At 36.1% G+C, this 16,812-nt stretch overlaps 1 protein-coding gene across 5 annotated transcripts in view; it reads right to left on the bottom strand.

The window, feature by feature from the left end:
• The window catches only part of CEP128 (centrosomal protein 128), a 205,657-nt gene that overhangs the window by 107,532 nt on the left and 81,313 nt on the right, over positions 1-16,812 (bottom strand). For 4 of the 5 annotated variants that reach the window (XM_039351548.1, XM_039351544.1, XM_039351545.1 and 1 more), the window contains exon 18: positions 13,621-13,813. In XM_039351548.1, coding sequence (XP_039207482.1) covers positions 13,621-13,813 — 193 coding nt within the window. Of the gene's footprint in view, positions 1-7,905; positions 11,563-13,620; positions 13,814-16,812 lie in introns of those variants that run through there. The other variant, XM_039351549.1, reaches the window with a different exon arrangement.

Here is a 16,812-nt window from a genome sequence, read left to right as displayed (position 1 = left end):
AATTTACTCCGCAATTATTTTTGTTAGGTATAGTTACTGATTGTGATACAAAGGAGGTTATATTGATGTTAAATTTGATTACAGCTGCGAGGTTGTTAGTAGGACAATATTGGAAGAAGGAATCTTTGCCTACATTGCAGGAATGGTTTCTTAAAGTGTCTATTTGGCGGAAATGGCAAAGATTTCGGCTTTCTTAAAGGGACAAACGCAAGAGAAATTTCTTGCTGTTTGGGATAAATGGATAAAATTTATACAATTTAAATTGGATATAAAAAATATTATATAGCTTTTTTATAATTTTTATTTTTATATACATATATATATTTTCTATTTTATATTTTCTTTTTCTCTATAAATATAATTTTTAATCTTTTTTTAATTAAGCCTATATTCTGCTCTGGGAGGCTCAGGGGGGGGAAGGGGGGAGGGTGTGGGTAGGGGTTGGGGAAGGGGGGTTTTGTTGGGTAATGTTTGTTTTTTATTTGTATATGTTGTTTTTTGTTTTTGTATTGTCTTGTATTTTTGTAAAATTTATAAAACTTTTTAATTAAAAAAAAAAGAGGGTTATTGTTAAGGGATACTTGAACTTCTCTTTAATTTCACAGCATCATTTTAATTTTAAATGTAGTGGTTAAGGTGCTGACCTAGAAACCAGAAGTTTCTAATCCTTCCTTAGGCATGGAAACCAGCAGGCTTATTTTGGGCCAGTCACTCTCTCTCAGCCCAATCCACCTCACAGGAGGAAGGAGTATTATTATGTTTGCTGCCTTTAATTACATATAAAGTAATAAAGGTGAAATACAAATCTAATAAATAAATAAAATAAAATTTAATTTACTTTGAACATTCTGAGCAGAGAAAAACTGTATTCAAATAAAATATTTAGAATAGAATAGAGCTGGGAGGGAGTCCTTCTAGTCCAGCCCCCTGCTCAAGCAGGAGAACCTATACCATCTCAGACAAGTGACTAGCTAGCCTCTATTTAAAAATCTCCAGTGATGGAGCACCCACGATTTCTGGGCGCAAGCTATTCCACTGGTTAGTTGTCCTCACTGTCAGGAAGTTTCTCCTTAATTCCAGGTTGCTTCTCTCTTTCATCAGTTTCCAACCATTGTTTCTTGTCCTGCCCTCTGGTGCTTTGGTGAATAACATGACCCCTCTTCTTTGTGTCAGCACCTCAAATACAGGAATACTGCTATCATGTTTCCCCTATTTCTTCTTTTCTTTAGACTAGCCAGACCCAAGTCCTGCAGCCGTTCTTCGTATGTTTTAGTCTCCAGGCCTTTGATCATCTTAGTTGCTCTTCTCTGAATTTTTTCCAAACTCTTAACATCTTTGGCTGCAGTATTCCAGGTGTAGTCTTACTACGGTTTTATAAAGCGGTACTAATACTTGCATGATCTTGATTCTATGCCTCTGTTTATACAACCCAGGGTTGTATTAGCTTTTTTGGCTGCTGCTGCACACAGCTGGCTCATAGTCAAGTGATTGTTCACTAGGACTCCAAGGTCCCTCTCACAGTTACTGTTTTTAAGCCAGGTCTCATCTAATCTGTACTAGTATCTTTGATTTTTCCTGCCTAAATGTGAAACTTTGCTTTTCTCCATATTGAAACTCATTTTGTTGGATAGGGCTCATTGTTCAAGTTTGTCAAGATCTTTTTGGATCCTGAGTTTGTCTTCTGGGGTGTGACTACTCTTGCCAGTTTGGTGTCATCTGCAAATTTGATGAGTTCCCTTTCAATTCCCTCATCTAAGTCATTGATAAAGATATTGAAGAGTACTGGGCCTAGGAGAGAACCTTGTGGTACCACACAGCTTATTTCTCTCCATGTGGATATAGTGCCGTTGAGGTCTACTCGTTGAGTATGGTTTGCCAGCCAGCTACAGATCCATCTGGTGGTGATGTTGTCTATTCCACCTTTTTCTAGCTTACCAAAGAATAGGTTGTGGTCTACTTTATCCAATGCCTTACTGAAGTATGCTATGTCCACAGTATTTCGCTGGTCTATTACTTTAGTCACTTTGTTGAAGAATGAAATAAGATTGGTTTGGCATGATCTGTTTTTAACAAATCCCTGGTGGCTACTGGTTATAACTTTGTTTGCTTCTAGTTGTTCGCATATCTGTTTTTTGATTATCTTTTCTAGGATCTTCCCAGGTATTGATGTTAAACTGATTGGTCTGTAGTTTCCTGGGTCCATTTTTTTTCTTTCTTGACAATGGGAACTACATCAGCCATTTTCCAATCCTTGGGTACTTCCCCAGTGCTCCAGGATTTTTGAAAGACGTGGTGCAATGGTTCTGAGATAACATCTGCCAGCTCCTTCAGAACTCTGGGATGTAATCTTGTCAGGCCCCAGTGATCTATATTCATCAAAGTCGGATAGGTGTTCTCTTACCATTTTCTTGCTTATTTTAACTTTTGTTTCTAATTTGTCTTTTGCGGTGTTTTTTTTTTTTTGTATGTTGGGCTATAGTTTCTTTTTGTGCGAAGACTGATGCAAATATGAGTTAAGCAGCTCTGCTTTCTCCCTGTTGTCTGTTATTTCCTTGCCAACTCAGTTTCCTTGAGTTTGTTCTTGTTAATATGTTGGAAGAAACTTTTTTTATTATCCATGATTTCTGTTGTAGGTTTTCCTCTATTCTGAGCCTTTGCTTTCCTGACTTCATCTTTGCATGTTCTAGCTGTCTGCTGATAATCGGCCTTAGTTATACGCCCCCTTTCCATTTTTTGTATTTGTCCTTTTTTGTCTTTCAGTTTGTCAGAGAGATCTTTATGCAGCCATGCTGGTTTCTTCTTGAATTTGTTTTTTTTCCCAGTGGTACTGTGCTGCTATGGGCTTTTATAATCGCATTTTTCAGTGTTTCCCATGCTTCTTGGGTTGTTTTCCCCTTTAGGATTTTCATCCATGGGATCTTTCCTAGGTTCTCTGTTTGCTAAAGTCAGCTCTTTTGAAGTTCAAGACACTGGTTGGATTGTTTTCTGTTGCTAGTGTTTGCGTTATATTAACTTCCAGTATGATATGGTCACTTTCACCCAAGATTCTGGCAACTTCAACTCCCTCTATCACTTCTCTATTAATTAGAATTAAGTCTAGTATGGATTTACATCTAGTTCCCTCCTCCACCTTTTGGATGACAAAGTTGTTGGCTAGGTTCGTTAGGAATCTGTTTGATCTCCCGCTCGCTGCAGAGTTTGTCTCCCAGTTGATAGCTAGATAGTTGACGTCTCCCATTACTATTGTGGTATGCTACTTACATACATTTGTTAACTGGTTGGCAAAGAGTTCATCTATTTCTTCTGATTGGTTGGGTGGCCTGTAATATACATCTATGCTAACGTCACTTTTCTCTTTTATATTAACCCATATACATTTTGGAGAGATTTTATCTTGGATCATGTGCATTTCTGTAGATATGTAGTGTTCTCTTACATATAATGCAACTCCCCCTCCTCTTTTTCCAGGCCTGTTTCTTTTGAACAATTTGTATCCATCCATCAGTCCATTCCATTCATGGGTTTCATCCCACCAGGCTTCTGTAATCCCAACTATGTAATACATTCCCACGTGTACTATTGCTTCTAGTTCACCGTTTGTTCCCCAAACTTTGAGCATTTGTATATAAGCATTTAAGACTTTTATGCCTGTTTATGGGCATGTTTCCTGCATCTCCTGATTGTTGCTTGGGTTTTTCTTTTTTCTCGTCTCTGCCTACCTCATTGTTTGATTTGTTTTCTTGGGATTGTTTTTGAGTTCTAGAGATTCTAAAGAATGGTCATCCTCCCCCTTCAATTTTAGTTTAAAGTCCTCCTGATAAGTTAGGCCAGTCTTTTTCTGAGTGAATTTTTTCCTGTTTTCATGAGGTGCAGCCCATCCCTTGTCAGGAGTCCCTCACGTAAGAAATGCAGTCCATGATCCAGGAAAACAAAGTTTTCTTGGTGACACAAACCCTTCAGCCAATGGTTTATTTCTAGAATTCTTTTTTCCCTCAATGGGTGTTCGCCTTTCATTGGGAGTACGGATGAGAACATTACTTGTGCTCCTAGCTTCTTAACTTTATTGCCTAGTTGTTTGTAATCTCTCACTATTGTACTCAGGTTCTTTGTTGTGTCATTTGTCCCAGTGTGGAGGAGGAAGAAAGGGTAGTATTCAGTAAGCTTAATTATTTTGGTTAGATTCTCAGCCACATCTTTGATTTTTGCTCCAGGGAGACAACATGGATTGTATGTCCGGTCTGCAGATGGATGATTCCGTTCCTTTGAGGATAGAATCTCCTATTACCTTCCTTATGGGGCGGGGCTGCAGTCTGGGGTGCTTTTCTGTTTATCTCTGATGTGTTTGTTGATGTCACTTTTTTAGGGCTATTTGAAGTTTCTTTGCTAGGCATCTGCATGTTTTCTTTGAGGGAGAGGTTGTGGGTCTGCGTGTTTCCATCTAAGGGGAGAAATCAATTGCTCAGTTTTAGTGGGGCTGTTTCTGGTTGGGTTGGATTGGGCAGAAGGGGTTTGTTAGTTGTATGCTGCTTCTTTCTTTGAGTATTGTGTGACATACCTCCATTTGTCTTCCTACAAGGGTTTATCAGTAGCATCAAATCCTCTGGGAATTATTTGTTTATTAATTGGTTCGCTTTGGGTAGAGCTTCCTTTTGTACGTTGAGGTTTGGCTAGAGTTGCCTCTAAGTTCCTTACTTTTTCCTCCAGTAGTTTACATCTAATGCATGTATAGTTTGGATGTTCTTTGGGTACAAACACATACATGGAACATGTACTGCATACCACAATAGTATCAGCCACCTGTTCCATGAGTTTGTTGTTTGAAAATCCCTCTTTTGGGTTGGTGGATGTGCTTTGCTGTTAGCCTTGTTTCTAGCTAATTATTTTTTTCTATCCTTTTTTCTGCCTGTTTGTACTTGGTTTTTTTTTCCTTGTTATTTAGGTATCGATAAAAGGATGTGGCAGTATGCCCTTTGGTTTTAATGGGAAAAAATGCAGTTTATATTGAAGTTAAAAGTTAATGTTAGGATAGGGCTATTTAACAAATGGAAGAGCTGCTTTCTCCTCAACAAGAGATTTGCTTTTTGCTTTCTGCTCTCTGCCTAAAAATTCATCCCTATCCTTCCTTTTCTTAATTTGCTCCTTATTTATTTCTATCCTCTCTGCCTTGCTTTTTTGACTGCCTTCCTGTGCTTAGCCGGTCTTTCTAATTGCCCCCAGTTGCCTCCAGCCGTTGTTCCTCTGAGGTCTCTTCTATGTTCAGTTAGTTTTTCTGTGCTGAGCTGGTCTAATAGCTGGTCTTTCTGAGCTGGGCAGGTTTACTATTTGGTTTTTCTCTGCTGAGCAGGTTTAGTAGCTGGGTTTTCTCCACTAGGTCTTCCTACCAACTGCCTCCATCTGCCACTCTACTGCTCCATCTCCGGCCGTTGCTCTATCTCCAACGTTCAGCCAGGTTCTCTTGAGCTGCCGGTCAGGTTCTCTGCTGCTCCACTGCCTCTGCCATGCTGCCTTGTTGCTGCCTGCAGGCCTCCCGGTCAAGTCCCGGTAGCACCTGGTCTGCTGCAGTCTGTAGGCCCTGGTCTACCGGTGTCTGTAGCACCTGTTCTGTTGCCGTTTGTAGGCCCTGGGTGCCTTCTTTATCAAGAATCAAGAACTTACACATTTACTTCAGTATACTGGTGAATGCTGCAATGGTAATTTCAAAAAATAAACGTGTCTCTTCATTCAATTTTTTAAGAATTAAAATTGTGAAATTGAAAACTATGCTATATGAGGATTTCAAAATATTTAAGAACTTGCCCTATCATAAGTCAAACTTTGGCTCCCTTGTGGTCAGTATTATCAGCACTGTCTGGTTTGTTACCAAAAATCTTGATAGAAAAATCTTTTGGCATGCATAGGGGCTGAATATGCATATGCACGTTTTCTTTTAAAGCAGAAAGATGTGGCATTTTCAAACTTCAAGTAGTGGGTTCAGATGGCAACTTATTCACTTCTCAGAGGGTTTCATTAAATGGTTCATACAGCCACTACTAAAAGATGCTGGGAATTTAAATTAAATCGTTCACATAGCCACTACTAAAAGATGTTGGGAATTTAAGCCATTACTAAAAAATGCTGGGGCAGTACAAAGCCCCTACTCTATCCCTGTCTTTTTCCTGAATATGCTCAGTGGAGAATGATAAAGTGGTTGTTTAAACTCATAAAATATGTTTAAAATTAGAGTGAAATCAACAAGATACTCTAACCAGACTTATTTCACTGAAAAGGTGATAAAGCAAGGAAATAAAATGCTACATCAGTTGGATGTTGTTAATGAGGGATGGGCAATGAAGGTCCAGTGACAGATTCAGGACTGGTTTAATAAAGAAATAGGCATGTTCTGCCAATCAGTATTTATGGCCTGTTTAGCATTTGCTTGTGACAGTTTTTTTTCAAAGCTGACTTTAGGAGAAGGATTTCTGATTTATCTCAAAATCCTCAGCAGATATTTTTGAAAGCAAAATACTATTGCATTCAAGAAAAAGTAAGAAAGGTCAATTTATATAAAGGCTTTTTAAAGAAAGGTGTATATGCAGCTGCTTTAGCCTGAGGACAAAGTATAGCTTTCCAGTTTCATTTATATCAGACATCAAAAGCAAATAAACACATATTTGTGCAAAGCAATGATAACTAATACTTTAAAAACAAACAGTGATGGCTGATGGAATGCACGATTTAACTATTGTCAATTCAAACAATAGAAAAATATGCTTCTGTGAACATCTCTAAAATATGCAAAGATACTTAGTTCAGACCCTGTGGGTCAAAGATAAATTCCAAAGGTTTTTAAAATATATATTAAAAATCAAAGTGGAGCATAACAGGTTATTCTCTGTATACAGAATTTTTCTGTGAGAGAAAACTACATTTGAAAACATATTATCTGAAACAATGGAGACAGAAGAAATGAATAAATAGAAAAATTAAGCACATTGAATATGGTCAACATAATGCAAATATTTCATGTTTTTTTAGAGATAACTATTCCTCAGTTGTAAAATACAAAATAAAAACATTTTAGAATATTTTTAGTAAGATAAGATGAACAAATATATATTTGGAACAATAGCACAAATAATTGACATAAAACATTTTCCCCTTTGCATGTCTTTGAAGATGAAGGGAAGAAACAGTATCTCATGTTCTTGGAAAACTGGGAGAAAAAGTAGAGAGGTTGTGGCAGTAACTAGCTGAAAGCATCCAAACTTATAAACCAAAAATCTGTATGCCTATTAAACACAGGAACTGCATGGATCTGTTAAACAGTACAAATCAGTTAAGAACAAAGAATCTTGCCAGGGAACTATTGTTATTATTTTTAATGGTATGAAAAAGCCTTTTAAAGTTTTATCTATATTTTCCATATGACACATAAGTATATACATTTCCATCTTATCTGATTTTTATGCTTTTGTTCCAAAGAAAAGACATGTCTTTTCTAGTAGAGGAACTGTTCTAGCTTTCTATCATACTGGTTGAAAAATTTTAAATATCTTTTTCAACCTTTTCTTTGAGAGGCACCACTAGAATCTTTGGCTTTGCATAAGGAGCAACACTTAAGGTCATATTTTATCTCACAGTAAATTCATCCTCCTGTGCTAAAGATTATTTCCTACAATACTACCTGTAGATATTTTATTTATTTATTTATTTATTTATTTATTGAAATTTTTTTAAAATTTTACAAAAACAAAACAATTTTCCCCCAAGCCTCCCCAACCCTCCCAGTCCCTCCCCCGACCTTCCCAGAGCTGAATATAGGCTTAATTAAAATTTCTTCGAAAAATCTTAAAAAAGATATAAACCATAAATAAATACCTGTAGATATTATTATTATTATCATAAGACCATTTAATTCCATAGTGGCATACAATAAAAATTTAAAAAGAGAAATTCAAGGAGTAGTGTGGGGGGGGGAACACAAACAGTCCGGTGCACAGGATCCACAACTCACTATAACTCAAGGGTGGAAGAAGAGCAAGTTTTCAGGGCTCTTTTAAACCCTGACAGAGTTGGGCCCAGAGAGATCTCAAGAGGCTGTTGTTCCAGAGGACAGGTGCTAGGACAGAGAAGGTACAGTTCCTAAATCCCATCATATAATATAGCTTAACTGAGGGGATCTGGAACCAATTATACAGTGTGATTAGAAGCTACAGAAAACATATACTACATTAGATAGTCAGTTCTATGCCATGAATATCTTCATAGGTAATAACCAGTACTTTGACTTGCACATGGAAGCTTACTGGAAAGTTATAAAGCTCATGGAACAAAGGTGTTACATGCCCATTGTCACCTGTGCTGTCGCATTCTGGATCAGTTGTAGCTTCTGACTAATTTTCAAGAGCAGACAATAGACAGTATATCGGAATAGTCTATGCATGAGATGTCCAAAGTATAAATGAATGAAGACCCCTTGGTCCAGATAAGAGTACAATAGGAACACAAGAACATTTGTAAAGGCCATATTTGCCACTTTCTGGAGCAGGATCTGTAAGTTCAAGAAGGAACCCCACAAATATAGAAACCAAGATGTATTCTTTCTTTTAGAAAGAATACAAGCTCACAAATATATTTTCCACAGTTATCTACAGTTATCAGTTTAGATAAGTTATCATGATTTAGTATCCATAAAGTTTTTATACTTTCATTCTTTAATATATCTTTTTTTGTTTGTTTTCTGAGAAATTTCCCTGAAAATGCCAGTGCATATATTATTGATTATAATATGATCTATAATTAGGAAACATGATGTTCCTCTATTTGATGTTTAATTGAACATTATTCATCACTGTTCAGAATTCTGCCTTTAAGTAACTAGAGGTGAAGAATAATGCATGCAATTGTTATTCAGATATACTTTGGATATAATCCTGAATTCCTTAATATTGCCAACCACATATGAACTATATTCTGAACTGCTACCTTTTTATACTTTGATTGAAAATTTAAACAGCAATATTATTGCCTAAGGAAATCTGTAACTATAATCACAGAATACAAACCATAGAATATAAAAAACCTGCTTCTTCTATATATGTATTTTGCAGTATCCTCCCCTCCACGTTAATAATCAACAGCAGGCGTATATGACTGTTTGCACAAAAAACTAATGGTTACTTTTTAAAAAAACATCTTGCCTATTTTTTTTAAGAATGCAAGAATGTTTTATCAGCATTACTAAATAGAGAAGGAAAGGCATATGCATGGGGTCTGGACTAGTATAAAAACCACATTTCTGATCTAAATGACATTTCAAAACCTTTTCCATAGTTTATGTACCATGCACTATAATCTACTGTTATATCAGTATCCACAATTAAATCTATAAAGATTTGAAGTTATCATCAGAATGTTAAGCCAGTGTTCATATTGATTAAAACCCCTTCAAAGACTAATTACAACCCAATGCACTCTTAATAGGTTTTTAAAAAGTTTGCAGAGAGCAAAACCGGAAAAAAATTACTAATAGTACTTCTGTGAATTCTCTGTTGATGTTGGCATCAAACTTTTATATATACAAGAAAACAAATAACTTCAGGACAGATATAACAATGATTGCAAATGATTTTATGCTTTGATACTCATGAATTAAGGTAAAATTATACCATAAATATATAAGGACATTTATAGGAATGACTCCATACAATAATCCAGTTAGTGAATTAATGTAAATCAAAAGCCAGAAGGATTTTATTGCCATTATCAAGGGAATATTTTCTATTTTTATTTCATTTCCTTAAAGTTATGCATTTTACACTTCTTATAAAATGTTGTTTAATTTGAGAGATTAAGTTGCTTTAATTTTTTTAAAATTAAGTTAATAAAAAAATTACTATTACACTTCAAAGATATTTAATATCGCTATGGAAGATTTAACATTAAAAGTATATGCCTGGCAGAGCCATGTATTATATTAATTTACAGATACATATAGTACATTAATATGCTGCTCCTTATAAAACTCAGAAAAGCTATGAAATTTGCAAAAATATTCGTATTTATTGCACACAAGGTTCTGCTGCAAATAAAATATAATTTTGAATCTTTTCATAAATGTAATTTTTAAACTAGACAGTTGCATAAATTATGGATGACACAGTTAATTTTGTAACTGAACAAAAGTGGCACTGCATACCCTACATTTTGACTAAAATGTAATAATATTGCATCAAGAAAGATTTTATTGATGAGAATCTGGAAATGAAAACTGGCACTTCTAAACTATCACATTTATTTGTATATCTGGAAGTATTTATCTATATATTACAAAGCTTATATATTATTAAGTAAGGAAGGAAAGGAAAGATGTCTCTGTGGATTTTACTCCGCTAGTCATTGTCAACTATATGGGATGGTGCTCATCTCTGTTTCAAGGCCATGAGCCAGCATTGTCCAAAGATGTTTCTGCAGTCATGTGGCATCGCGGAGTGCTGTTTTCTGCCCACTGAAGTGGTACCTATATATCTACTCACATTTGCATGCTTTTGAAATGCTAGATGGGCAGGAGCTAGGCAAAGATGGGTGGTCATCCCATCATGTGATGTTTGGGTCTTGAACCTGGGCTGTCAACTCTCCGACAAGCCCAGTGTCTTGAGATGAGCCATCAACCTGCCATTTATTAAATAACGTTCTATATCATAATGTAGATAATTGTAGCCATCAAGACTACAATAAAAGGTGATTACAGTTCAGTTTGAACTTAAAAACTTTGTTTTGTGGTAGGCCATATATAATGGCTTCAGTTTTTTACAATACATAAAATGTATCATTGATCTCAGTGGACTATCCATGACTTCAAATCAGTGTAGTATAAAACAAAAATCTGAACTAAGTTTTAGTTCCAGAATGGGATCTTTGTTTATTAAATTTAAGTGTTAAATATATTTTGCTAATTACTTCAGTAAGACAAAGATTCTAAAAACAGTAATTACAGAAAAGACTATGGGTGACAACAGTAGTGAACACGAGTGCATAAAATTTTTGCTTGATTGTTTGGGGTCATGATTACTTAAGTGAAAACACTGAAGACTGGCAAAGATGGAAAATCAGAAATAATTATAACCTCTAGAGAGCTACTGATGTCTGCAGTGTGGACACTCATTCCACTGTCTTCTAAAATCTTACATTCTAATCTACAATGTTTGTTTGATTGAACCAAGAGTTGAACAAATATAATGCGCACCCACCAAAGCAAATAAAACACATTACTATCTGCCTTAAAATATAAACTATAGCCAGTCTAAAAAAATCAGCAACATCAGGATTTCACTAAGTCTTAAGAGATTTACAGAGATGTGCTCTGAATATTGGTAACTGGATTACCTTTTTATTCTAATAGCACAAGATTTAAGAAGCAGAAAAAGAATACTCAAGCATCTTACTAATCATTTTAAAATGAAACAGTTCAACAAAGTTGGTAACTGTAAAAAGAAAAGGATAAAAATAAAATACCGAATAATGCTTGAACCTAAATCTCCATGTTCTTCTCCAGTATATTTCTTTTTCCCAATTTTCTCTCTGCTGGTTTAAAATGTATGATTGCAGAATAAATTACAATTCTCCTGAAATATCAATTTGATAACAGAACTCACTATTTTTTTTTCAAAATTAATTTAATATTCTGGATTAATTATCTCAACTATCATTCACTTTAGCTGAATGAATATTCTGTTTTTATTGCCTTGTACAGGTTAGGCATGTATTGATTGTATTTTCAGTGCTGCATTCCTCTTTTACATTTTTAAAAACAAAGGAAAAAGGGATTAGACACAGCAAAATTCAGAATTGGCTGGTATTGGTTATGTTTTACTGTATGAACTGGATCTATGTGGGAAACACATCTGTTCAGGGCCCTTCAAAACACCAGTAGAATGATAGCCATTCAAATCTTAGGGAACCTCATTCCAGAGGCAGGTGCTATTACATACAAGGCACATTTCTCACTCTCAATAGACATGGCTTTTTTTTTGTGGAAGGATACATTTTTATTTAAATCAACATTTCTTCAGCTAACCACAAACACAACTGCAAATTCAGGCTTACAAGTCAAAATGAAATGCATGATGACTGCAGCAAGTTCTACTTTTACCATAATGCTAGCTGCTTAATAAGAAGAAATGTATAGATTTAAATGTATAAAATGTATAGATTTGTAGATTGTAGATTTAAAAATCTAATGTTATGGTATTCAGGCAAGTTTGAGACACAGGTCATCATCTGAGAAATCTTAATAGCTGCTGCACAGAACTGGGAATATTATATTTTATAGCAGGATTAGTGTCTGCAAGCAGGAAGATATAAAATTGTCCTGTCCGATCTGGGTATTTATACTGAGTATTGATGAGATGAGGTTAGTACAGATATCTCTGTCATATAGACACTAGAGGAGCACATGTTCTGTTGTTTCTGTATGCGCGGGAACATTGCCTCTCCAGGTAGGGAATTTTCCTATATCAGCCTTCAAGAGCAGCCAAGGGGAGGGCATGACATCATGCCAGGCTCTCCGGTGACTAGGTTACTTCAAGTTTGGTTAACTATGTCATGGTGAAGCAGATTATCTGCCAGATTCACTGGCAATACTAGTTTCTTTTCAGATCATATAACTCTTACATAATGCAAAGAAGGTGATAAGGAACTACCATTTCTAACAGAAACCTCAATTTTAAACTAATTCAAGATTTCAACTATTTTATTATAGAGAGAAAGAAAAGAGAGAGGAGAGAGGGAGAGGGAGGGAGGGAGAGGGAGAGGGAGAGGGAGAGAGGGAGAGGGAGAAGGAGAGGGAGAGAGAGAGATTACTAAACCAGGGGTTTTCAACCTTTTCACCCATTGTACCACTTTTAGGATATGGCAACATCCGAGTACCACCAGTCCCCTAGCAAGGTGTCAAAAACTTGATAAAGTACAGGTAGTCCTCGACTTACAACAGTTCGCTTAGTGACTGTTCGAAGTTACAATGGCACTGAAAAAAATGCCCCCCAAGCCACAGCCGAGCAAGACACCTGCCTGCCCACCTGGTGGTGCTCTTTCTCTTGTCCGAGGTTTTCATTGTTGTGAGCATTTCTGTTGAGGATTGGCAGCAGGGGTGGGGTGGGGGGTGTTTGGTTTTTATTCCCCCAGTCTGCTGGGTGGTTGCAGCAGTTTTTGGTCACTTCACATGACACTGTGACCATTATAAATATGAATCAGTTGCCAAGCATCTGAATGTAAATCACAAGACCCTGGAGATGCTGCAACATTTCAGCTGATCGGCACTTCTTCTGGACTCAGCAGAAGTGTCAGGATCAGTGCTACTTTCCAGTTGATTGGTGCTTCTGCTGAGCCCTGAAGAAGCCCTGACAGCCCTGCAGCTCTAGCCATCTCTCGCTCAGGCTTGTGCGGTGCTGCCACCGGTTCAGCTCATTCCCCTCCCCCACTACTTTACTAGGATAGTCGCGTACCATCTGCCAGGTGCCAATGTACCACAGGTGGTACCCGTACCACTGGTTGAAAAGCCCCGTACTAGACCAATCAGAGATATGGCTGACATGGGAAATTCAAAAGGATTTGTTGTTAATTAACATGATCTTATAAACTCACATTTTTTCTCTTGATAAACTTCTTCTAGTAGTTGTTCCTGCTTTTCTATTTGACCTATGAGGTTTTGGTGCTCAGTTTCCTTGCTCAAGGTCAGCTGCTTTAATTGCTCCCGGCTCTGTAGCAACTGATGACGAAGCTTCTTTTCCTTGGTCTGTCTCTCCTTCACTTCTTCACAAAGCCATCTAAGTTTAGCCTAGAAGAAAATGTATTCCTATTAAATTTAATGGAAGAGAACTTTATCATTCATCAGATACAGTTCTATCAAATACATCTAAATTCAAAACAAAATAAGGTCCTGTAACCCAAAACAAGGACTTCTTCAAAATCTTTATTTGTGAAGATTTTAGTCAAATACAGATGGAAGGTAGACAACATCAATAACCATAAATGTAGCATGCCGCACAGTTGGGTGTTACAGTAGTTTTCAGCAATTACTCAATCCACTCAATAGTGGTGGTTTCTTGTGTGATTAAGGGTCTTGGCATAGGTCAGGGGTAGGCAACCTTGGCTCTTTTATGACTCGTGGACTTCAACTCCCAGAATTCCTGAGCCAGCCATGCTGGCTCAGGAATTCTGTGAGTTGAAGTCCACGAGTCATAAAAGAGCCAAGGTTGCCTACCCCGGCATAGGTCAAGAATACAACAATAGAATTGTCAAAGGGCTACTGTGACCAGTTTACAAATAAGGCTAGGAAACAATCAGACCCCCCCCCAAAAAAACCCAAAACACTTTCAGATATGTAAGATTGTTAATGTAGCCTTACAATGAAATAGAATTAGTTCATTTTTTTTTAATTGAAAATTTTTTAAAAACTTTTACAAAGACAGAAAAAAACAATGACAACTACAATAAGACAAAAAAAACAAAAAACAAAACAATACAACCCTCCCCCAACCCCTCCCAAATCACCCCCTCCCTCCCCCCGAGCTTCCCAGAGCAGAATATAGGCTTAATTAAAAGAAATTAACAAAATTATAAGATAATTAAGAACAAAATATATATGAATAAAGAATTATAAATCTTAAAAAGAAAAAATATTTTAAAAAAAAGCAAAGCAAAGAAAAAAAAGTAGAGTTTTTATACAAGTTATAAAAAAGCTAAATGGTATTTTTTCATATTAGTTCATTTTGTTCTGCTTCCTGTCTGGTTTACCTGGAAAAGCTGGTAACAACTTTGCAAGTCTGATAGTACAAACTTCCTGCCAGTATTTTTAACTGCTTGATTATGGCAGTTCCTAAGTTTTTTTCTCTGACCATTAAGTCACTGACCATCCTGCCTCTTCCGAAGGTCATCCACACATTCCATTACAACCAGGTAATATTGAGTTTATAATAGTGTAATTTGCAAATGACTATGACAACAGTAAAATGAGGACACAAATATTCTTTTTCTAAGTTACTTACTAAGAAAAAGTGTTTACTTTACCAAGGAATAAAATTGACATATGGTCCTCATCACAGCAGTTTCAAATGTTTCTAATAATAAAGGACCCACAAATATTTCAATGTATTTAAGTAATCTCAGCTGTTCAAATCATATCCTACAATTATTAGTTTCAGAAATAGGGCATCTGCCCTGTATTTCCTATGGGAATGTAAATCCCATACATTTCTTCAGTTCTTCATTGGGAACCTAAAAAATAGGGCCAATTTATATACTACCCTTAATAACAGGGCAGAATCATATCACTTCCACATTTAACTGAAAAATGACATGTTTGCCCTGTCTCTTGTGTCTAAAATGTCCGGCTTGCTTGATTTTCTTGTCCACTTTTTTTATCAACAGTATAAAATGTACAACTCACTCCTATGAATCCATTAAATTGGAAAAGGAAACCAGATAAATGGGACAGAACACATGCATTTTTAATTTCTTCAGTTAAATAATAAACACTGTAAAAAGAGCAGTGTATAAACAGTGCAACACATCTTATGATTCTTCATGCCATGATACTTCTGACTTTTTTCTATTTACCATTATTATGTTCCTCACATAAAATTATAAGCATTATAAACAATGCCAACATCTTTCTTTCCCTGCCCTTCCTCCAAATCAGCTACAGTTCTATATTCTGAATTAAAGGCTCCCTTCCAAATCTCCTTGAAATTCCAAGAGGATAAATAGGGCTGCTTTAGGAAAGGTCATTCTTAAAAATTTTATTGTGTATACAAAGTTCATTGCTCTGGCCCTCTAAAAGTAGGCACTGTATTTAATCTCTTCACAGTGTTCAATTGCAAAGGCAGGAACCCAGGCAGTGAAAGAGTTGATGGATAAAGCAGTATTTCTTAACAAAACAATTATTAAGTCAATTTGTTTTTTCAAGTGCAAAATATACCATTTTTCAAAAGCCCTTTTATTTCATGACTAACCTACTAATAACTAAAGAGGACTCAACTGGCAGATTTATGAATCAATTACCACATACCCTTCTTGATACTTAGTGCCTGGAGTTTCAGCATGAACAATCTGAATAGTGAGTCTGTTTCCTCTACTGCCCTTGTCCTCCAGTTCAAACTCTTATCTCCACTATTTATGGTGATATTCATTCTTGGTCCATAGGCATTACAAACAAACCCATCAATAACTTCAGGCAATCTTGCTAGCAAACAAATGCAATTTCACCCAAGTCAGTTGGTCAACAGTTCTCCTTTCATTGTGACCCTAATATACTATAAAGACAAGCCTTGTCTCATGAAGTAGAAAAGGCATTTCCAATTGAGAGAAGTTTAACATTATTAAAAGATACAAGATGAAGTTGCTTACAAAGTCACTGAACTAATAAAATAATGGTTAGATCTTAACGGGCAATGTCTTGATCTAATAAGCTAAAAAAAAGGAACCAAAGATTATAGGAAAAAGGAATCAGATTTCAAAGTCTCATAAAAGGTTTTGAAAAATATGTGAATTCAAGACAATTAAGACTAGCATTTGAAAATGAGAAATGAAAGGGACGGTGCCCTTTCATTACACATATAGAATATAACTGAAATGTGCTATCAGCATATACAATTTATCCTCAAGAATTTTCTTTTGGAATGAATAACTAACTGCATTACAGCATTACAATTACCTACCCAGTTATTTGGAGCCACCCAGTTATCTGGGAACAGTTTGATTCTGCTAGACCTGAGGAGACCACAGGGTGTTCCAAAATGTAAACACCGCCACCTGTGCATTAGATCTTTGCCCCTC

This window comes from Crotalus tigris, unplaced genomic scaffold, assembly GCF_016545835.1.
Source record: "Crotalus tigris isolate CLP2741 ecotype Arizona unplaced genomic scaffold, ASM1654583v1 scf7180000018371.15429387391:27106975, whole genome shotgun sequence".
Classification (NCBI taxonomy): domain Eukaryota; kingdom Metazoa; phylum Chordata; class Lepidosauria; order Squamata; family Viperidae; genus Crotalus; species Crotalus tigris.
The sequence above is the reverse complement of the archived record's forward strand: the minus strand, read 5'-3'. Positions and strand labels throughout refer to the sequence as shown.